Genomic DNA, 24067 nt, shown 5'->3' on the forward strand with positions numbered 1-24067 from the left:
ATATCTCTTTCTTCCATATACTTTTTGAAGTATAGATCATCTCAAATCCACTTATGAATGAAGCTATGAAGCATGCAACATGCTAATCTGATTCAACTTTATTTTTTATGTTATACTCAATTGATGTGGTCGATTTATCAAAATATGCTAAAAACGACTATTATTTAAGTATATAGGCTGAATTTTTTTGAAATTTACCGATATACGTTGAATTTGGAGAGAAAGAAAAAAACACTCTGTAGAATGCGTTTTCACTTTTTATTTTTTTTATTTTTTTTCTTGCGATTGGAAATAAAAAGTTTGTAAATTTATTTATGTCTATGTTTGATATAGACATTATTATAGTTTTAAGGTACGTTTGAATTTACAGTAATGTAATAAGGCTCAATGACCTACAAATTCCATCTGTCATGTGAACATGGAGTCAAGTCCTGAAAAGTTGGACCACATTGCAACTCAAAATCCCAGTTGACAGTGATTATACGGTCTCAATTTGAAGTGTAACTAGGGTTTCGAATTTACAAAAGTTATTCTATCAAGGGATGTAGCATAAATGGGGCTCCAATTGGCAATGGTTATGTGACCAGGACAATGAGTTTTACCTCATCAAAGGAGGATGTTTTCTAAAACCCATAAGTCAAAGATGAAAAACATAGGGACTTTTCAGTATAATCAAGTAATTCATTTTATCCATCTCTACCAAAGATGGTGAGCACACTACTATAACTTGTGACAAAGTTGGGGGCAACAAGATTTCTGGCAGGGACGAGTTATTGTACAGTGTAGAAAAGATGAAACACGAAACAACCGTTGTTGCCCACTAATGGTTTTTATCAAGCGACTTTCTAAACACTACTTTAGAAAGATCAATTAAGCTTGTCCGCTAATAGTTTTTATCTTTGATCACGTTGACCTTTAGAATCAATTAAAATCAATTAGATAGTAACACGTGGCAGTTTCTAATTTAATATTATATTTTATCATAATAATCATTAAAAAGTAAAAATATAAAATAAAAATCATAAAAATATAAAATTTATTAAAACTCAAAATTCATATAAAGTTATTAAAAATTATAAATAATCATAAAAGTCATAAAAAAAACTTATAAATAAATATGATAAATTATAAAAAAAAACTGAAAATTATAATAATAAAAAAGTCATTTAACCCCCTAAAATCATCAGTAGGATACACTTCTGCTTCAATAGGATAGCAAGCAGAAGAAAAAAAATGCAGCTTCTAACCTATGCTGCCCAGGATCTATGATGTTTATTTACACAAACCAATGCTGACATTGCTAAAGGAAAAATGTACTCGTAGGGTTTGCAAAGAAATGTTCACGGCACACCATCTTTGATTTTCTACAGCTACTCCCGACAAGGGTTGCCAGAAGGGCAGGAGGACCACTACCTGTTCTTTGAAGCATCTTTTTCACTATCAGGTGTCTATCCAATATCATCAATTCCAGTAGCTTTCTACAACTCTACAGAAAGTTTAGAGATGCACATTAGAGGGAATATAAATAAACTTTTAAGTCTTCATAACAGTATACAAGCACATTAATGTGGCAAACTTTACTGGTTGTATGCATACCAAATCGTGGACTCTATATGTTTGATGGATGATCAACGCAATCACATAAATATATGAATTTTTTTTTCTCATATTGTTAACCTTTTCTTTGTGTGCGTATTAGGGTTGAGGGTAAGTATGCATCCTAGGATCCTACTTCCGCCAAGACCATGTCAAGGTAACTTATCTATCAAAAGTCAGAAAGAAAAGAACTCCAAATCTGTACTGGAACTTCCAAGTTTTCACCAACCATGATTGTAGGTTATGGGCAGAAAAAGTCAGATCAAACCGTGCAAAATATTTGTCCAAAAACCTAATTCGTTTATTATATGATGATCATCAATTAACCATTTTCTAATCTTAGCGATCAGGTGGGGATGCAAGACATTCAGTATCATGACTACAATCTTCCACCTCCACCCTCAACATAAGGAAAATAGAACAGCATACCTGGGGATTTAGTACATCCAGTTGGCAGACAATGTCCTCCTGGCCCAAAGATTGAAGAGAGGAACAAAAAGAAAGTCAGAAAGGCATATGATAGAAAACACATTTACCCCACCTTGAGAACTATTGCCCAAACCAGTAAACACCAACATCAAGAAAAGTCATACCCAAAGCAATGGGCAAACCACCCAGAAGAAGGGTTGTGCAAAATATGGGAAAACTAAATAGAGAAAACACAAACTAATCGAATCTTTTAATCTTCTTATTGACTTCAATTCAACAACAGAGGAAACCATTCATTTCAGTTTGATTCCAACTTTTGTTATTTGAAGTCTGAAATAGTCCAAAGTCATCATAGCTACACTCAAAAGAATTGTTAAGCATACTACTTAACCAATTCACAATAAGTGGGGAGACAACTCGAATATAAGACCAGAGGAAACCCAAGTTCAAAGCAATATGGCATAATGCCACTTAACACTTCCTCATGTGTAACTCAACAAGTGCCAATGCGTGGAAAACCTTACATGGGTTAATAACAGAACAGGAGAAACTAGGCTCTAATATCATGTTATGCATCCGACCTAAAACCAATAGACAATAGGTGAAGAAGTTCAACTTGTACCACAAGAAATCTATAATTTAAGTGTCATATAACACCATTTAACAAGAATAATTAAAAAGTAGAATGTCCTTTGGAACATCCAAGAACTGAGAAATAACTCAGTGAACCAAACTGTTAAAACTCAAACAAGGCCAGTTTTTCTATTTTAGAAACCAAATACTTCAGTTTAGTTAAAAATTTTACTTTCCCACAAAAAAAATAAAAACAAGAAAAAAAAAAAGGTAGAAGAAGAAAACTAAATTCATGACAAGCAAAAACTTCCCCAAGTTTTTAAGTAATACAACAGCTTGCTGACAGCTTTAAAAGGTGCCTTCTTCTGTGAAGTTAAAAAAAGAGTTCTAAAAGTTCATCACTTTAAATTAAGAAATTCCTGTTCATCAAGTGCTTTCAGAAAACCATGAAATTAAATCAATATGTACAGAAAAGGCAGTACCTCCAATATCCCAGGATTTTGCATCACAGTACCAAGAACACGTCGTATAAGTCCATTGTAGACCATGCTGTTGATGGTCCCATCTGCATTTAACCATGGCAATATAGGAACCAATCTCTCACCTGAAAAGGGCTCACAAATCATACCCTCATCATCCCCTTGTGATAAACCAACTTCTCCATACATGCAGATTTCATTTGCATTGCTAGTAGGAACTTCATTGGAAGGTAAAGCGTGCTCTTCAGGAAGATTAAGAATAGTAACTTTGTGCACATCACTAACACTTGAGCTGCCCAATAACTTAGCAGCAACAAGACTCTTAGTGTCTTGCTGGACAGAGTTGCCACCATCCTTGGCTTGGGATGTTAGCAACAAAGGTGTTTTAAGATCTCGATGGAAAATTGAAACTGAGGCAAGAAAATATTTCGAGTGATATAAAGCATCAACAACACGAACAGAGTCATATGCATTGACCTGCATGAAAGAGATCACAACATCAGTGCACATGAATTTGGTAACGGAAAGTTTTAGAAATCATCTAGTACTTTGAAAATATAGTATAAACTACCAAGCCATGATCTTCTCTCCCTCTTTCCTTAAAAATTCCACAACCTAACAAAAACCAATACAACTTGACTGATCCTAGGTTCAAATCCTACTTGAGGAGATTTAATTCATTCCAAATTAAAGAACTCAGAATGTCAGAATGAAAGGATTCACTAGGACCATTAAGATCAGGTAACCATTGCTTGTATCTTCGTTTCTATAGCACCCTAACCCATCGTATCATGTTCTGTTCTGTGATACTTGAGAATCACTGTCAACACCAGGGTGTAGGTCTCCAGGATAGTCCTTTGTTCCATAGTCCAAGGGCTATTTATAAGCAGCCAATGAAGAATTCTCAAGATATACTAGTACAAGCAAATGTCTTAAAGATGAAGTCATCGATTCCCCATTGCCAGATCTGTTTTAACATTCTACTGTCAATACTGGAACACGGCTACTAATAATTTAAGGCACCTTCTACCATAACCCCTTCCTTGCACTATTGGCAAGAAGCGACACAGGGAATACATATATGAGAAAAAAAATTACATACTAATAGACAGGATTTATATTCCAATGGTCAAGTATAGCAACCTTTTTAGCTACTCCAAATGCTTGGAGAGTATCAATGATGATTTCAGGTGTCTTTTCTCCTGCAAGATGAATATCTCAAAACATTCAATGAACTGGAAGTTACATGCATACATCCTCTTTCATAAATATGAAGATGAACCCCAAGTGCAAACATGACCAAAAAACAAAATACCTGGCATTTTGACAAGACTATAAACATCTTCTATGCTCAAACCTTGGTCACCAGCCTTCTGAATTTCAGTGCAAACAGCCTTGATGATCTCAGAATCAACGTGACTGCCTTGCCCTTCATCAGAAGGTTTTGACAATAGATGCTCAGTGTAACCAGCCATAGCTTCCCAAGGTGACTCAGCCGACTTTGATGCCGTAGTGACACTATTTCTAAACTCAATCATTTCCTTCATATGGTCCAAATTAGTTGAACTTTCCTCATTCAAAAGCTCAGGGTTGAATGTTTCCTCATCCGTGAACAATTCTAAAGAATTGGCTGCAGGAAATGTTGAGCTATACACCGATACCATGATACCAGGAAAGCCCTTTTCTCGTCGTGAAACAAATTCACCTTCTGCAATGGATTTTAATTTCTTAGCCTTATCTACATCACACAATTCATTATCCTCAGCTCTACGTTTTAAGCTTCTTAGGTCTTCAGCTTCTCCAACACCTTCATCTGGTAAGCAAGGGGAAACAGAAAGCTCACCAGAAAAAACAAGAGAAAACAAGTGGAAAATATCACCACATTGCAAATCTGCAGTAAGATTAATTCCCCCTTCCATTAGATCTTTTTCTCTTTCACGAATCCAAGCAGAAAAATTAGCAGCTCTCTTTCCTGTATTGCAAGGAAATGGAGACTTGGAAATACTGTGCAAGAACTGTTGAGAAAGCACAAAAGGTTGACCGCAAGTACCACCAATCTGCCAAAAGTTGAAGAAAATTCAGAATCAGGAAAACAAGGGTAAACAGGGGTGGAATTTGAATTGATAACAGCACAATAGAGAAAAGAAATAATGCAGATCATAAAGCTGGCACACTGACAGCAAGGGAATGTAAGGTGAAGTCATCTCAGATGGTTTGGTACTGTGGAAAGAAGACATTACTTAACATAAAGTCAATGGAAAGAGTTGAATTACTAATACCAGAGTTGTCGCCAAAGAAAGACAGGAAAAGAGCACACTAATATAACACTGTTCTACTTGATTAATAAGATAAAAAGTACAACCTGCCCAGCCCTGTTCACAAGATGTACTGCTTAAGCTAAAGGCAGGAGATGATATTATGCTATAAATTTAAACAGAGAAATGGTGCTAAAAGCCATATATATTAAGAATCCAAGGATGTCCTTGTGAATATATCAGATTCTATTGAAATGCAAAATAGCTCTAGAGAAATTGTTGGAGTGGTCCAATGGTGCCGAAAGCCTATCACTAAGGCTCCAAGGATATCGTCCCAAATATCATAAGATGTTGACTGAAATGAAAAGGAATTCTAGACAAATTAGTGAGTGGAGATCTTTATTGCATCCTAATGCATCTTATTTCATAAGATTTATCTTATGAAATACTGCTCTTCTACTTAAGTACAAAACATTAACACCTCTATGTAAATTGCATAGATTGAAATAACTTAAAAATATAGGAGATACAAACTGATATTTACCATAAATTTTCTATCTCTAAGATAGCTAAAAGCTGCAAAAAGATCATGTTCTGAATATCGGCGCAAAGTTTCTGTCAGCAAATTTGTAGATGGTGGCGCTATGGATATGCTCAAGAAAACAAGCTTAAATAGTTCAACTGCATTAGAAACAGCCAACGATTCGTGTACTTGTCTGCCAACACCATTTCCTATATTCCATAGCTTAACTAACTTTTGATGAAAGCGATGGTGTTGTGAGCTTTGGTTAGAGCCCTTATGTTGCTCAGCACCAGGAATTCCAATACTTCCATCTTGGGTAGTTGCCAGAACCATTTCAGGTCCTTGTTGCTTCTGCTAGGAAACAAGAAAGCATAAAAACTTTCAGTGTACTTAAAATCAAGATAAATATAATAGACCAAACATTGGGAAAGAATGCCCAATGATGAAAATCAATAAAAGCTTTCCAACTGCAATTTGATAATTTTTTTTGAACTTTAGGAGCACTAATGGAATATATTTGTCAGCTCTAAAATGGAGGAACTACATAATCTTCTGAATTCATGTTTACACTAGACCACTCAGCAGATAAAGATCTGACCCTTTTAGAGGCCTCCAGTTTAGCAATCTGTTTAAAATGAAGAACATCCACCAAAGCACTTTTTATCTTTCTGTCATCAAAATCATCCCATCTTTCTTTCTCGAAGCCTACATCTTCACCATGTTCCATTCCATGTTCAATTGATGAAAATCGGAGAAGTCTGCAATCACTATTGTTGGATGACCTATTTTGCCTTTTTTCAATATGCATCATATACCGTTCACTAAGCACATTGCATAGTTGCATTAATGCTTTCCTAAATTTTGCACTTCGTTTTAGGTTTGTCATTCTTCTTGCACAAGCTCTAGGAGGCGCAGGTAGGCCATCAAGTGAAGTCCAATCTACACGGTGAAATTTTGCCCCAAGTGCAGCACGGTATCTTGCATATTGGGTTACCAATTCCCTGCATAGAACAAAATAATGTGAAACACAGAACCGTAATATATTGTAAACATCTTTCTCTTCAAAGTCCCTATACTATATCTATCATCAAGTACAGCAGATAGACAACCACCAAATGCATAAAATAAATGTTAAACACAAGCAACTGACGAGGTTAGAGACATACTGAAAATTCTCCCAATCATCATGTTCTCAAACTTTCTTATAACTTAACAAAATTACTGCCAGGCAAGCATCATTAGTTGGAGATATGTTATGCATGAACCAAAATCGAAGAATATGATATATCTAACATTTTAAAAAAGTGCCCCTGTGCCCACTTTCAATTCAATTTGTTAACTGTAGAGATATGCTTCTCATTTCCACAGTCTTAAGAGTATATACTACAGTCTACCTGTCTGCCTCATCTGTCCATAAGATTCTTTTTCTACGTGTTGGCTTCATTTTCAAGAAGGAATTCTGGATAATTAAGGAATAACGCTCCTCATCTTCTTCATGTGACCCTGGCTTATTCACAGCTTCAACTAGATCAGCTTCCTGATATGCTTGGAAGGCATCAGGTCCCACTGAAGAAGCTAAACAATAATCTTCTTTTGGCTCATCATTTCCATCAGATAGTGTACCACCCTCCTTTTCATCTAATTGTATGACTCTTGCATCAGCTTTTATTCCTTCTATTGATTTGACTGTTGATCTCTTTCTTTTCCGAGCAGATGACTCTTTATCTCTTTCTCCTTGATACTGCTCTCCATTGCCATTTGGAACACCCCGAAATCTATTAAGACGCTTTTGCCGCTTATCATAATATACACGAAGTACCTGTAAACAGAAAATAAATTAGTTTAAACCAAACAAATTATTACAACCAATTGGACACTAATGGTTGCCCCAGAGAAGGGGGGGGGATCAAATAACAATAGGCAAAATATACTTTACCTGTTCTAAGGTCAGATTAAGATCCTTTCCAATCTTTTCACAGTCTCTATATGAAAGTTTTTCATTTAAATTATCCTTCATGATTCGCTTAAGGAGCTCAGAACGCTGATCAGATGTCATAACTCGAACTGAGGCCCATGATCGATTAAGGAAAACCTGCAATTATGACTTAGCTTTTACATTCCACTTAGAAGGCTATTACAATGGATATAGATGCAAAGCAGCAGCAAGCTATAACTTATAAATAACAGAAAAGTTTGCAAACCTAACACTTATAGCCTGTATGAATTTAACCATGCTTATAAATAGGAAATTCCTAATCATCCGCAAAAAGTAATACACACACAAATACTTACACTGACTGTTGAATGTAGCATCACACTGACTTTATATTATCATTGTAAATTTTTAAAACAAGTTTAAATCTAATAAAATTCAGTGAGACATTATCTCCTATTTTTACAATCTATTCTTAGAACTAAAATTCTAAATAATAATTTTTATTTTACCTTTTCAAGTATGATATGTGCCATGAATTTTAGACTCTACATTTCTGTCTGGTGCATACCTCGTGAACAGCAGACCCAGGGAATGCATGCAAAGCAGCTCTTGAATCAGCAGCTGCATAACAATATTCCAAAGTTTTCCAATAGTCATCAACAGCTTCTCCGTTAGAAAAGATGAAATCATGCCTGATTCTAGGACGAAGGTCAAGAGAACTAGAAGTAGATGTGGCAACCAGTGATAGTGGTTCCTCTATGTAAGGTTTAAGCTCCATAGCATGGGTCAAAATGGCATGTGGTGCCTTTAATCTGTTATCTGAACATTCATCAGGTACCAGCCGAATCAACTACATCACCAAATAATGCCAGTCAAAGAAACAGTAATATGCAATGCAGGAGCAGAGAGAAATTCATCAAAAAAGAATCTATACAGAACTAACTATTCTAATTTAAAACAAAAGTACTGATTAAAACGTATAATCCCCTAGAAATTGTTTTAATTTTGTTGATCAGGAATTTTTATATTAATACATTCAGGAGTTTGCATGCTCTAATAATATTTCATTCTACCAATATACCATTCAAACATATTCCATCTCTCGTCTTTCCCAGCAATTAAAATAAAATATGCTGCTACTTTGAATTTCAGCAATTCAAAGTAAGCCTGCTCAGAATTGAATTCCAGCATAAATCCATTATATTTGAACAGCTTCAAATTTGAATTCTGCTAATGCATGTCAACTTTGCTATCATAATATTCCTAATAACCTACGTTCATACAAACAACAACCGTGAAACAAGACATGAAGAAAAGGGAATTCTTCAAGCAGATATTTAACCAATATAATGTTGCACCAGTTACAAGAGTGTCTACAAGAAAAGGCATTCTTCCACAGTAGCTACCACTTACTTTATGTCAAGGCAAGAAAATATTTGAGCCTTGTTTATCTAAAAATCAAATGTTAAAATTCACATTCTAGGATCAATAACTTAGAACAGCCATCATTGTCTTACAACAATGTCACTAACATGTCAAACCGCATAATTGGATAGGTAGAATAAAACCCAGCTTTTTCATGGTAAAAAACAACTAAATGGTTTCAAAAGAGAAATCACAGTGAACATATTAATGATGCAAAAGTTTCCAGAAGAATGAAATATTCCTACACGATTAACCTCCTGGAAATTTGGCTAAGTAATTGTACCTTCAAACGCCTTAGGATGTCAATGAGCAGTGAAAGTCTTCCAGTTGCCTGAGTATCCATTAGAAGCCTATACTCATCAATGGGAAGATCAGAAAGACAAAAGCCTTTCTTACACTTCTCAATCATATCATCAAACTTTAGAGTAGTTCCCACAACTTGTACAAAAAGTTCAAGTGGAATGGCCTTGATGGCTGCTTCCAGTGAAAATAAAATGCATGAACCATGAAGATTTTTCTGACCATGCAGGTATCTCTCAAGTGATAAAACATCATTCCAACCATGAAAACTACTCAAGAAACCCCACAAAAACCTATGAAGCAGTTTCAAGCGTACCATTTTTGCCAGCACAAAACCATTGGCACGCATGGCTTCTGATTTAGCAGCCTTGGCTTCTAAATCAACATGGTTCAGAGTTCTCTGGACACCATCTAATACAGGAATTGAATCATTGCTTTTCAACTTCGATGTTGCATGGCCACGGACTTGCATTTCAAATGATCTCAACCTGTCATGAATTTCACTCAGCAGCTCCGGATGTAATGCTTCAACAGACGGGTGCAGAACCACCTGAGTAATACGGCTTCGTCCACAATTAGTTACAACAGGCACATTAATGTGCATGCATTTGCAGTGCCCTTGTTGCTGAAGCTTCTTTAACATTCGATCAACCGTCTTCCTGTCCAATTTTGTGCTCTTGTCCTTCTCAAGTTCCACAAGCCATCGATACAATTCAGGTCTTAAAATAAACTTCTCATCCTGTATAAGAAAACTAGAATGAAATTTGTATTTCTAGAAATTGTTAAGGATGGTAAACAAGTTTATAATCTCAAACTACGTTAGCCTGACTCAGAGGTGAGTGTCAAATAGAGGCATGTCTCAAACATAGGTATACTTGATTTTTCCTTAGTTTTTCATATATTTGGAGGATCATACCCCCATACTCAAGCCCAAATATGTGTCAGACAGAGCTGTCAAATAAAGGTACCAAGGGAAAACGAGGAGTTCGCATAACATAGATCTCGATTTAAGCCTTCAGTCAAGTGCCTGGAGAAAATACCTGTAAACGTCCAAGCATCCTTTGCTCCCTTCGAGCACCATCAGCAGTCAGAACTTGACTTGAATATGTCTGATATGAGCCAGAATCAGGAGGCCTCAACAAATCAAGTCCTATAGGTTGTGGTGGAGCAGCACATATTTGACTTTCAGTACTAACTAAATCAAGTTCTGCTTCACAGGCAGTATTACTTTGCTCAGTTGGAAGCCCTTGTGTGTTGTCAGAATACATAACAATATGGTTAGTTTCTCCAGGGGAGCCACAGGAAATTTCAGTATCATTTTCCAAATCATTCACTTTCACGGGAGTAAAAGAATCACTTGCAGAAGCTGATGGATTATACTCTAGAAGATTTTGGTTCAGTTCATCAGGAACTCCTGAATGGCCAACATCAAGATTAGAGATCTGCTTTTCATCATCAGCATTTTTTGCTTTAATCAAAAATGCATTTGATGATTTACAAGAATTCCCAGATGTCCAAACTCGATAAGCTGTAGTCTTTTTGTGGCTTTCAGCTTGCAGGTGCATCCCAAACCTAGAGAACATGTTAAAGAATCGAGAATAGCTTCTTTTCTTGTCAATTCCAAGCCTCTCACATACCTGCTCGTACCATATATGAACATGAGAGAGTTACCAGTTTGGAAACAAATGACATACATTTGAAGGAACTTCATGCAAAATCAGACATTGAAAAGGCACAGATAATTAAAAGTTTAAAACTACACACAATAATATGATTAAAACATAAAAAGAAAACTAGTAAAAAGCTGAAATAACTATAAAATAGATCATTACAGCTATCTACCAGTGACAGCATTTTCAGGCATAAATCAGTATACTGTAGTACATTAAAATCAGTATGCTTCTTCGGGACAAATGAGTGATAGCAAGTAGTGCTGCCAAGCACACACATGTCATGCATAATATACATGCATTTCGAGTTTTGAATCATCCGTGTGGCATCAAACGCAAAGACACTACAATTATATTGAGGCAGTATATTGCTGATCAATATCACCATTCCCTGCCAACAAAATCTTAGCCTAGTGGGAAGAAGCTTGTGTGGTATTAGAGATAAGGCTCGAACCCTAGTGTCCCAACCCATCCCCCAATTAACCAATGTACCAAAAGAAAAATAAAAACTATATCATCATCTTGATGGAAGTAAGAGTCTTAACATGATTGAACTAGATGATAACCATAAATCCAAGTGAATCTCTTCAGCTAAGTTGGAAAAAGAACAAGCTGTAAGAGTTGCTAAGACTTGATTGAACAAACAGCTTGTTTATGCTTTTTCGACTCCGTTAACAGCATGCAGTACATATTTGACTTGAATTTCATCTTTCTTAAAGCATGATTAGTAAATATCTAAAGGCCTGGATTTACATTTTAAGATCCACTCTTCAGCTTACAACAAACTAATATTTGTCAAAAACACAGCATCATAGCCATTAAGATCAACAAGATCATAACAAAGAAAAGTCAAGAAAATATATATGCACCGTCATAACCGGTAAACCCTCAGATCCTTCAGCATCGACCATATCATAAATTTGATTATCAATGGGAAGCTCTACAATCTGGTCTACATTCAGAATTGACTTTCCAAACTTCAGCTGTTGTCCTTTGTCAAGATTATCATCACACCCGAGAAGTTTTGGCTCAAAATTCTTTTCAGGAAAGCTCTTCACCAACCTTAGGCAAAATTCAACCTAAAGAAAATAGAAACAAATCACAAATGAACACTCACTTAGATAGTGCAGAAGTAGACAGAATATTTTTCCATAAAATATAATCTAGAATGTTTTACATGATTTTATATGGTATAATTGACTGCAAGGATCTGTATTGGTAATACTGGCCAAGAAAGCACGACCAAAGGCATGGAATAGTTTCATCAACTTCATATAACAGAAATCTTATATTGCGCGTCAAGGCAAAAAATACTCTTCATAAAAGATGTATAACCTTGTTCACTTAGTATATCTAAAGTTTATGATATTGAATAAATTTTATTAATTAGTCAACAGTAACAAAGTTATATAAGGTTAGAAAGAATACACAACGTTAAAGACATAATCAGGAATAGAAGGTTAAACAATTACATATCAGCTATTAGGGAACATATATAAACAGGAATAAAATAAAATAAAATAAGAAAAGGTTGTAATAAAGAAGGATTCAGCAGCTCCTCACCAGTTGGAGAATAGAACGAAAGAATCCATTTTAACTAACTGCCCCAAAATGCTTAAAACTTAGATGAGTTGAATTGAGCATGATTTGAAAATAGACAAACTTCAACCAGAAAAAGAAGAGAGAAAGAAAGAGACAGGAAGAAGACTTTCTAGAAAAGCTTATTACAAATCCTCACAAGGTGTAAGCCCATCAACATAACTTTTTCTGGAAATTTCTATTCAGCATAAATGAAGAAAAAGTAAAATGGAATCTTGCAAAAGCATGAACTAAGAACTATATAGTTTACATCACCTTCTCATTGACAACAGCATGCAAATCCTCGACAAGACCAGCATCTTTTAACCTGCGGTAGATCTAATGGCATATATGCAGCACATGGTATGAGGAAGACAAATTCAAAAAATCACTAGAGAGGAGCAGATTGTGGACTAGACAAAATTAAAATGAAGCACCCCCCCCCCGGGCCCCTTTGAGAGAGAAAGAAGTAAAGATAGCAATCTTACATTTCTCCAGGCTTTGTGGCCTTTGGATCTTGTATAACCTAAGTCTCGTTTAATATCTGAGACAACAAGAACCTTCAATAGAACAAAAATCAGCATAATGGCATAACATCAAATCCATGAATCTAACAACATTCTGAATATAATTGACCTTTCCATTGGCTTCTTCCAGTTTATCACAAACAACTTTCATTGCAGGTAGATAATCAGTCACGGAAACATTTTCTTTCCCATTTTCTGAAGCAAATCCATAGTCATCTGAAGCATTTTCTTCACCATATGCAAGGGATTCAACAGTTTGTTCTTCTTTATTAATCTCAAACTTCTGTTGAGAGCCCAAACGCTTTGCGTATCTATGCAAGTATATCAAATTGGTGGTCACAGATGAACTGTTTTTGGAGTCCCCTTCACTGCAATGTTCTTTCTTCCTAACAAGTGCCGGTTGTTTCACAATCAACCCTCTGCATTCAAGGTTCTTTAATATATAAAAGAAGTTCTTCCCTTCAATACCAAATTCCTTTGCAAGCTGACTTTGTGTCACTCCATTTGTTCTGCAAGTACCATCTGTTAATAACCTATCTCTCTTTAACATCACTACAAATGTGGCTTCACAAAGAAGTGAATAAGACTTAGGATTTTACCAACCAAATTACGTGTACCAATATTATTCACTAACTGCAAAATCATAAACCCTAAAGCAATAACACTTTCTGAAGTCCATAACAATTATATATCTCTATCTATTTCCAGTAGTTATTAGTCTTCCCCTCTTCCCATCAATTTTCTACATTTCAATCCATATCATAAGGGACTACATGAGCCTCATATAAAAATAAAAAGGACGAATTCACTTCACGTTGTAGTACTTTAACAATCAGGTCATGTAGCTAACAATTAAAAGAGTATATAGCTGCAATACACCGAATTTTGAATTCCAAGGTGATTAATCAGAATAATCTGCATAACTTATTAGTTCATCCTAGACAATCTAAATACAAAATTCTCGTAAACCCACCAATTTCAAAATTAGCTTACCTTGAGAACTTCAATTTGAGAGAAGGTATTTAGATTTCAAATTTAGTATAAATTGTGTGACAAGACAAACATAAATAGTACCTTCAAATTTATTTTCCCTGGATGATGCCTATTGAATGGTAAATGTTAAATAAGTATTATTTGAGATTTTGGAATTCACCTTCTTATACCTTTTGCAATGTGAGGGAATATAACCCCTTAACTAATTTATGCATAGTATGTGCTTTCTGTTCTCGCAATTTGTCCAACTAATCAATTGAAAATCTTATCCTCTAAATTCATCAGAAAAACATAGCATCACAAGTAACTTCACAAGATTCCAAAAAGAAAAATCAGATAACCAAAGGAAACTAAACCTAGCAATAGCGAGTCTTTCCAGAGTGCGACGTTGTTGAGATGAGATTTGAACATTTTCATCATAAAGGCCAACGAAGTTATTTCTAAGCGTTTCATGGGCTAAGATTATGATACCGAGTTTCTCGGCACCTTCAGCGCATTGAATGGAGGCATCGGTAGGGCTAAGAAACTCGGCGTTTCGCGGCTTGAACCGAAGAACGGGGATGGAGAGGAGATTTTTCCAAAGGGAGGCTTTGAGAGGAGGAGGGATGTCGAGTTTGGTGCAGAGAGAGGAAAGAGAAATGCCTAGCTGGCCCTGGAAGCATATTTCTTCCAGAGCTGAGGTGATGATGGAATCCATCTTGGTCGGTTACTCTTTGGAAGTCCCAAAAGAGGAAACAGTTTTGCACGACCATGAAAGATCAACTTTTTAATAAGAGAACAGACAAAACCCAGTTGGCTTGCAGCAGTGTTCGCCTCAGACGGCGAGCTAGAGGGAGATAGACACGGGATATACGAGGAAGTCAGTCTGATAGAGAGAGAGTTAGATCCTGAACTGACCGGACCGGATCCGATGGATACAAAATTGAAGGCGGTGGGCCGGCCCATATCAGTTGATAACTAGCTTGCTCCATATTTGGCAACTGGTCAAGAGTCCATCAAACCCGTCAATGCACTACTTTTTTGGGGATCCGGAAGGACCACACTCCTGCTAAGGCTAAGGTGTTTTTTTTCCGGGAACTGTTAAAAGGTTTAGATTAATATTACTTCTTACCAATATTTTTGGGTCAAAATTTTCTTTTAAATAAAAGTTAAATTTTTAAATTTTAACAAAACACTACAAAATTATGACACATTTAAGAAAAAAATTATGTAATAAATGTTAGGGTAAAGTTAAAATATTTAAATTTGATATTTAAGTTTGGATGTTATTAGGTTTTTTAATTTTAAATATTTAATTTATAAAAGTTGAAAATTTCTCAATCAAATTAAGACAACAATTCAATCTAGGGTTAAAATATGCTGTAAGTTTATGTATTTTTCAAAATTAGAATTTAGTCCCTATAATTTTATTTTATAAAATTTAATTTTTTATTTTAAATTTTAAAATTTAAGTCTAACAGATAACATTGTTAATTTTTTGTTAAATTCAAGTTATTTAAAAAGTCGTTTTTAATTACATAACTACCAAATAATTTTTTTATTTGAAAATATTATAACAATAAATTTAATAAAAAATGTCAATAGTTAAACTTGAATTTACCGTGAAAGATCATCAAATCAAACATCAATATCCATGAAAGCCAGGCCAACGACTTTCCCACCCAATCCATGTAAATGAACTCAGGATACATGTCATGTCCCAACGCTCATTCACAGCAACAAGAAAACGATTTTCAGCCGTTTTCCATTACCTCGAATTTAGCAACTCAATTTACCAACTAAAGCAAACCCATGCTTTCTTTCTGAAAACTGTGCATAAGCCCCAGTGCTCCCATTTCTTAACTCTTTTCCTCGATAAGCAACTACATGTATCTGGTGACAATCTCTGCTACGCCCGCCACGTGTTCGATCAAATACCCAACTGTAGAAACCAATTCCTTTGGACTTCCCTCATACGCTCCCATGTTTTCAACGGTTATTTTATCCAAGCTATCATATTGTACTCTAGAATGCTGTGTAAAGGCATTTCCCCATCTGGGTTCACCTTCTCCTCTGTTCTTAATGCCTGTGCTCGCGTCCCGGCAGTGTTCGAAGGCAAGCAAGTTCATGCGAGAGTCGAAAAATCAGGACTCTTGGGGAACAAGGTTGTGCAAACAGCATTGCTTGATATGTACGCAAAGTGTGGATTCGTGTTGGACGCCGAAAGAGTGTTCAATGGTATGGAAGAGAAAGATGCGGTTGCTTGGACAGCTATGATTTGTGGTTACACTAAGGTGGGATTAATGGATAAAGCGCGGTTCTTATTTGATGACATGGAGGGACGCAATATGGTTTCTTGGACAACTATGGTTGCTGGATATGCAAATTATGGTGACATGGAAGCAGCTAAGGACTTGTATGACAGGATGATGGAGAAGAATTCGGTTGCTTGGCTTGCTATGATCGCAGGCTATGGGAAGTGCGGTGATGTTAGTAAGGCTAGAAGAACATTTGATGGAATAGTAAAGCCAGACGCTTCATGTTGGGCAGCAATGTTGGCTTGCTATGCACAGAATGGATATGCAAAGGAAGCTATAGAGATTTTTAGGGCAATGAGAGGTCAAAATGTCAGAATTACGGAGGTTGGAATGGTGGGTGTTATTTCTGCTTGCACTCAAATTGGAGATATTAGTATGGCAGAGGCATTGGCTAAGGAATTGGAAGAAGGATGCTGTGGTAAGTCGTGCTTGTATGTATTAGTAATTGCTAGTGTGGTACTATAATTAAATGCTTTTTTTTTTCCTCATTGCATGATAAATACAGGTAGGACGCTCTTTGTGTCAAATGCGTTAATAAACATGCATGCAAGATGTGGATGCATGGAGCAGGCCTGGATGGAACTCTGTAGAATGAAGCAGAGGGATGTGGTATCTTACAGCACAATGATCACAGCCCTTGCTGACCATGGAGAGTGCCAGGTAGCTTTGGCTTTATTCTCAAAGATGCACAAGGAAGGAATCAAACCAAACCAAGTTACATTCATAGGCGTCCTTAATGCCTGTAGTCACGGTGGATTGGTTGAGGAAGGATGCAAACTCTTTGAGCTAATGACACTTGTTTTTGGCATAGTGCCCTTAAGTCAACACCTTACTTGCATGGTTGACCTCCTTGGAAGGGCTGGCCACCTTGAGAAGGCATATAATCTTATCATTGAATATGGAGATACCTGGGATGCTGGAATTTGGGGTGCTTTGCTTGGAGCTTGTAAGGTTTACGGTAATGCTGCACTGGGTGAGATCGCCTCTAGTCATCTCTTTGAAATTGAGCCTGAAAATGCTGGAAATTATGTGCTTTTGGCCAATATTTATGCTTCATTAAATAAATGGGAGGACGCAGAGAAACTGAAGAAGATGATTTCTGAAAAGGGAAAGAGGAAATCTCCTGGTTGTAGCTGGGTGCCAAGTTGAGGAAATCTTGTGCATTATTTTTGCAGTACATGATTACTCTGCTTAAGGTTCACTCCTTTTCGATCTTAAGCAAGCATGGCCCGCATGCATGTGTTTGGCCATTACAAGTAACTAAATTAGCCCATGGAATTGATTTGATGATCCAATGCGCACGGATTTGGGTTCTACGATGTAATTGACTGAAAAAAAGGGGGTCAAATGCACCTCCCTGCTACCGCTGGCAAGCTAAATCTATCTATAATTTATATAATCTATAATATGTATATAAAAGCAATTTTGAATTGAGGAGAATTACTTTATTATTAATTATCTTTTTAATTTAATTTTAATTTAAAAATATCACATGTCACAAAATGATTGATGAAATAATATTTTTTAATGGCTGAGGTAATTTGTGTAATGAAATATAGTTTAGGTACCACTTGGTGTAATAGAGTATAGTTTGGGTACCATTTGTGACAGGGGTCGGAATTAAGTTGTATATTTTTGTGATAGCAAAAGTGAAATTTCACCATTTTAATAGCTTATATCTTTAAAATTTTAAAGGATTAAATTAATTTTTTTCTCATTTTTAATGGTCAAAGTGTAATTTTATCGTATACTAATTTAAGTTTTTTAAAATTATAATAAGACTAAAGGTGAAATTTTTTATTTTAAGGGAAGCTGAGGTCTTTGCCAACCCCTTAGCTCCACTGCTGATTTGTGATAAAAAAAAATACCAACTTAAGAAAAACAGTATAATTTTATGGTTTAAACCTAATATTTTTATGTTGAGTTCAGAAAAATACAAAGCTGACCACTTGAATCTTAACAAAACCTCCAAAGTGTTGCCAAATTATTGAGAAGAAAGGAGGGGAACAGAAAATTACCTAACACCTTAAAGCAAAATACCAACAAAATCTAAGGCTCAAACTCACTCGTGGTTGGAGACAAAAAACGATTTCTACCACACTATGCACCCGTTTTGCATGGACAGCTATAAAGGTTGTCGAGCCAATTATGAAAGCAATTTGTGGCGAACTCCGCCCCTAATCTAATCCCAAACTGGTTGGGACTGGTTAATCCATATCGGCTACACAAGCCAAGGTGCCACCTACCCCTCCGGTGCCTAATATATGTTTATGCATGGTTGGTGAGTGACATGGCTTGTCTACATCTACCTAGCCCTAATTAAGCTGATGATAGTTACAATTCCATCCTTCTATTTATTAGTTGATTTGTGTTGTTTCGCTATCCGAATAAATTCAAAGGGGTTCCCTTCATTTTCCCGATCAATATATTTTAAAGCACAACCAGACTAAAAATAAAAATATGTTTCGATAATGACAATTCGAATCAATCTCAATATGTATATATGAAAACAAGCATTGGAGCACCTAAAAACAAGCAACTAGTTGGCCTCAACTCAACAAATATATGATTAAGGTTAATGGTTAGAGCTGAAGCTTGAAGGACGCACGTCCACCATCTCATGATTGTCGTCAACTACTTATTTCCCCCACCTCACTATCCATTTGTAAAGTAAAGAAATATTTCATGAAGGAAAACTAATTAAAAATTTATTAAACTCAAAGAAAATCTTAATTAGATACTCAATCAATTAATTTTATTAAAAAATGTAAAGTAATAGTGAAATATTATTTTCTTTGAAACCCCCCAACAACACATCGGTGGTTGCATGATAAATTGCTTTAATTTGACAATGTCATGTCTTATGCTTAGTTATTACCATACAAAATTGATGGACCCCTGAATATAATTACTACTGTTTTCTTTTTTGTTGGTAATATATATATATAGTTGCATAGGCAATATAGAGCCTACAACACTTTTTGAATATAGGGTAGGATAGAACAGCCTTTTAATTTCTTTAAGCTAAGTTCAAAAATTTTGCCTTAATTTAATCAATCTAGGTGGTTCTCTTAATTAAGTTTATCTTCAACACCTTGCTTATTGTTATGGTATTTCTCATTACCGATCCGAGATTCAAATATAACTTCAAACTATCAATTTATAATTCGAGCAGATATGGAGGAACTTGGACCCCACAAGGTAGAGATATTAGAGGCTCGCATGTTCTTGGGCGTTCGCACATAGAGGATACGAAGTCAAGTAGGTAATTCGATGAACACATGTTAAGTCTAAAACAGTATACATGTTGACATGCATAGAACATGCCTAAAACGTCATTTCAATAAACAATTATCATATCATATAAATACCCAATTTCCCTTACCGAAAAGACAAGCAACAAAACACTCAACGCTTATTTAAATTTTTAGAGGGGTAATGATTTGTACCCAAAAGAGAGAACACCAACATATAGAATACAGAGAGAAAGAGAGAGATTTTTCATGCACAATGGTTTTAGGATCATTCTATCCTATGTAACTAATCTTTTTGAGGTCAAACTACAACTTAGTAAATAAAATTATTTTATCAATTTAGATTTAAAATATATAATGATTAATTTAACCGGAATGTTTCTCCATTTTGTTATTTTGGTTTTGATTTTGTTATTATTTTGGTGTTTAATTTTAAATTTTAGTCAAATTATTTTTGTTAGATAAAAAATCGACTAAATTATTAAAATTTGAATTACACTAACATGACAACTTAATTCAGGTGTATTTCATAATTCTTTTATAAATATTTAAAAATTCAACGAATTTTAAAAAAATCATAATTTTTTAAAAATTATCCACGTCGAAATGATGTAAACATAGATATCACTCGGGATTGATAGTTCAATTAGTTTTTCGTCTAACAAAAACAGTTTGATTAAATTTTAAAGGTTGAAACCAAAATGGTAGAAAAGAATTATGATAAAAATGAAAAAATAAGCAAAAATTAGGAGGTAAAATTTTCATTATACCAATTTAAAAATGTATGAATATAAATAAAAGTTTTAATTAGGTAATGTTGCGAATGTGGTCGTCAAATAGAGCAAAACTACAACTGATATTCTGAGAGAATAATAGTGAGAATAAAGAATACACAAATTTTACGTGGAAAAACCCCTAATTAATATAGAGAAAAAAACCACGGCAAGGATAGAAGAGTTTTACTATGAGAAAACTAAGAATTACAACTTCTCTCACTTTAACAGGGAGAAAACAATGAAAATTATAAATAACACTCTCTAAAACTCTCTAACTTCTCTGATGCGTAATGATTTTGGGATTGAGATAATTTTAAATGCTAAAATAGATAGGTTATTTACAGTGTTGAGCTTTAGGGACCAAACTATAAATAACCCATTAATATAAGAGACAATGTAACGACCCAAAAGTTAGTGGTGTCAGAAAATGCAATTTCAGGACCCCGTTAAATATTTACGGGGATTTGTTATAGGTGAATTGAACTTTGGATAGGTATTTTTTTCTCAATTGATAGTTAATTAGGGTTTAGGGACTAAATTGTAAAGTCCAATAGCTAAAAATTTTTAATTAAAAAATGACTTGAGGATTAAAATTATAATTAACCAAAGGTCTAAAATAATAATTAGACCATGTTAAATTAATCCTCAGTGGAGGTATAACATGGCTATGCTTAAAATTAATTAATGAAAAGTAAACATAACTAATTAAATTAATAATAATAATGTTAATATAGGTATATATATTGGAATCGGTGGGAAGTGAGAGAAGATATCTTCTTCCCCACCGAAATTGAGAGAAATTTGAAGGAAAAAAACGCCATAGCCGAACATCAAGCTTTTATTCAACAAAAATTTGTTAGTATAATTTAGTCTTTTTCTTGTATTTTTTTATATTTTTGACATTATGAGAGCTTAATCTAGCTAGCCCGTGTATTAATTTATAAAATTATGAAAGTTTTGAAAATTTCCATCTTTGAGAATTGAAAATTTTAGGTGTAAAATTGATAGATTTTAAGCTTAGATGTTAAAAAGATAAAAGCGTAAAGCTAATTGATAGTTTCGTACATTACGGACCAAATTGAATAAATTCTAAAATTAGATGTAAAAATAAGAAATAGAAGTTCCCTAATGGACAATAGTGAAATCGAATTTCAATTTGAAGTTTTAAGTTGAAAGTTATGTTAGTCCCAATTTTAGGGGCTAAATTGAATAAAATGAAAATTTTGTATAAAATAAAAATCATGCCCATAATTAACATATTGCACAAATACTATCTCTAGCATGTGTCACATATCATATTAGCACATCATGTTACACAACCCACATCACATTACCACATGTCACACAAAATAAACAAGGGGTATAAAAAAGCTTACGCTCAGAACTTAGAGTAGGGGTTTAGACTACTCCTAAGCTCCCAATTAACACTATGAATAGTGTCTACAAGCAACGATTCCAAACACTCACCGTTCGTGTTTTTGCCTTATCGCCGAAAGCTTAAACTAGCTTTTCCTTACCTTTCACTTTACTCGAAGAAGGTCCTAATGATTTCGAAGCTTCACCACAATAGTTCACACAATACACACAATTATCATTCAGCCAAGGACTCACCAAAATCAACTAAAAACACAACCCTAAACTAAATTCTCATGAAACTAATATTTCGACAAGCTTAGTCGAAACATAAAAATCTCAACACCTACTCGCTCTTATCACATGAAACCGATTCCAATTGGCCTATTATACATTTAAGAATAATTCACAACCTTTAAACTACTCAAAACTACACAATTTCATAGTTTCAAAATTTTGACATACTAATGACAGTTTTACACATAAATTCAAAAAAACATTGGAATTCTTTAACAAAACTTTAAGGAATGTTTAGAAACCTTCTAATCACATCAAAACTAATTGAAAAACACTTTGAAACATCGTTTTTATTCAAAATACCGAAATTCACCATTAATGACCCAATTTTCGGCATTTATTGAAAACATTCGATTCAATAGGTAAAAACTCTATTTAAAAGATTAGATAACATCAAAACTAATAGGAAAATGAGTCGCTACCCCCTATGGGGGAAAAACGAATGTTTGGTTGCAAATTCGAAAAATCCACAAGTTTGAGCAATGGTGAAATCAATGATGTTTTTAATGGTTTTTGTGGAATTCTAAAGAGGTTTAATGCTAGAATGATGGTAGAAATCAAAGGAATTGAAGTTTGAAAATTAAAATTAGATGAATGAAACTTGGGTAAGCAAGCGACGGCTAAACACAAATAAAAGGGAAGGGTTTCGTAAGTTCATGTAGGTGCGGGGAAATATTAGCTTGATTTTAAAGTTTTGGGTTATTTTCCCTTTTAGTACTCCTAGTTTTAACCCCATTTTTAAAACGATCATTATTTTAAAATTAAAGATCTTTTGAACATCATTTTTAAAAATTGATTTGATTTTCTAAAAATTATAGACAAAGACATTTTCGGTTTACCATGCTTCGAAATTTTTGAGTACACTAGATATAAAATTCCTAAAATACCCTCAAAACTACTAAACCCAATTTCAGGGTGTGACATATTTCAAAGCTTCCAAACATACCTATCAATTTGATCAACAAAAAATCACTTTTACTTGATTCAAAGCTTACCAAATCATGCTAAATAACTCAAACATTCAATCCAACCTTTAAAAGAAATTCAATCCAATCTTAGTCCCTATACCTTAATTAAGCAATTAATAGGCAAAATTGAAGGACTAAACTTTAATATTCTTTTATACCTTAAATATAAATATATATTTAATATTTACGGACCTGGTTTACAAAAATGGGGTTTCAAAACCCTTTTTTTCGACACCACTAAAAATTGAGTTGTTCCAACCAATGTGATTTTTGCTAAAACAAGGGCAACGTCGCAACAACTAGTTCCCAACATTGCGACTTAGATCAATAGTGAGAGGCGTTGCGACGTCGAGATTTCTGAAGTCACAACGAAACTCACTGATTGAGGAGGTCGCGACGTGATAGCCATGATGTCGCAAAGCCAACTTGTAAATTTTGATAACTTTTCAATTAAGTCCTCAACCAACCTCGGGTTAGCAAAAGAGCTTTTGTAAGCTTGTATAAGATCTAGAAACGATTGCACAACACTTTGTGAATGTGTTTATACTTGTTAGAATGTTGGTATGGTTATATCATATAGCAATCAACTGTAGTTTCTCCAATAACGAATGTGACATCTTATAACTCCAATCTGACGATCGGATTGGGTAAGGGGTGTCACATGAACTACTGATGAAAAAGAATAATTTTCATGTCGTTTTTTAACTGTAGATGTTAACTTTGTTACACCCTTACTTTATTTGATTATTTTTAATAGTATAGAAATTAAAATGATATATTTAGTAATAGAGAAACTAATTAGATTTATTGAATAATATATATTGGGTTGAAGTGGAGG

The 24067-nt window shown here is 34.6% G+C and overlaps 2 protein-coding genes across 2 annotated transcripts; one reads left to right on the plus strand and one right to left on the minus strand.

The window, feature by feature from the left end:
• Positions 1-1125: 1125 nt before the first annotated feature.
• LOC105779750 (hypothetical protein) lies at positions 1126-15367 on the minus strand. The gene is made up of 17 exons (XM_012603664.2): positions 14641-15367; positions 13401-13800; positions 13253-13324; positions 13041-13103; positions 12056-12265; positions 10557-11153; positions 9500-10255; positions 8360-8641; positions 7792-7947; positions 7250-7674; positions 6454-6856; positions 5877-6206; positions 4393-5134; positions 4221-4279; positions 3081-3554; positions 2026-2064; positions 1126-1486 (listed from the first exon to the last, which is right to left on the minus strand). Exons 1-17 carry the CDS (start codon positions 14979-14981, stop codon positions 1301-1303), a joined length of 5535 nt encoding a protein of 1844 aa, XP_012459118.1. The 5' UTR covers positions 14982-15367; the 3' UTR covers positions 1126-1300.
• A 521-nt stretch (positions 15368-15888) lies between these two features.
• LOC105780901 (putative pentatricopeptide repeat-containing protein At5g37570) lies at positions 15889-18044 on the plus strand. The gene is made up of 2 exons (XM_012605435.2): positions 15889-16999; positions 17087-18044. Exons 1-2 carry the CDS (start codon positions 15979-15981, stop codon positions 17728-17730), a joined length of 1665 nt encoding a protein of 554 aa, XP_012460889.1. The 5' UTR covers positions 15889-15978; the 3' UTR covers positions 17731-18044.
• Positions 18045-24067: the final 6023 nt, after the last annotated feature.

This window comes from Gossypium raimondii, chromosome 4 (genome assembly GCF_025698545.1).
Source record: "Gossypium raimondii isolate GPD5lz chromosome 4, ASM2569854v1, whole genome shotgun sequence".
Taxonomy (NCBI): Eukaryota; Viridiplantae; Streptophyta; class Magnoliopsida; order Malvales; family Malvaceae; genus Gossypium; species Gossypium raimondii.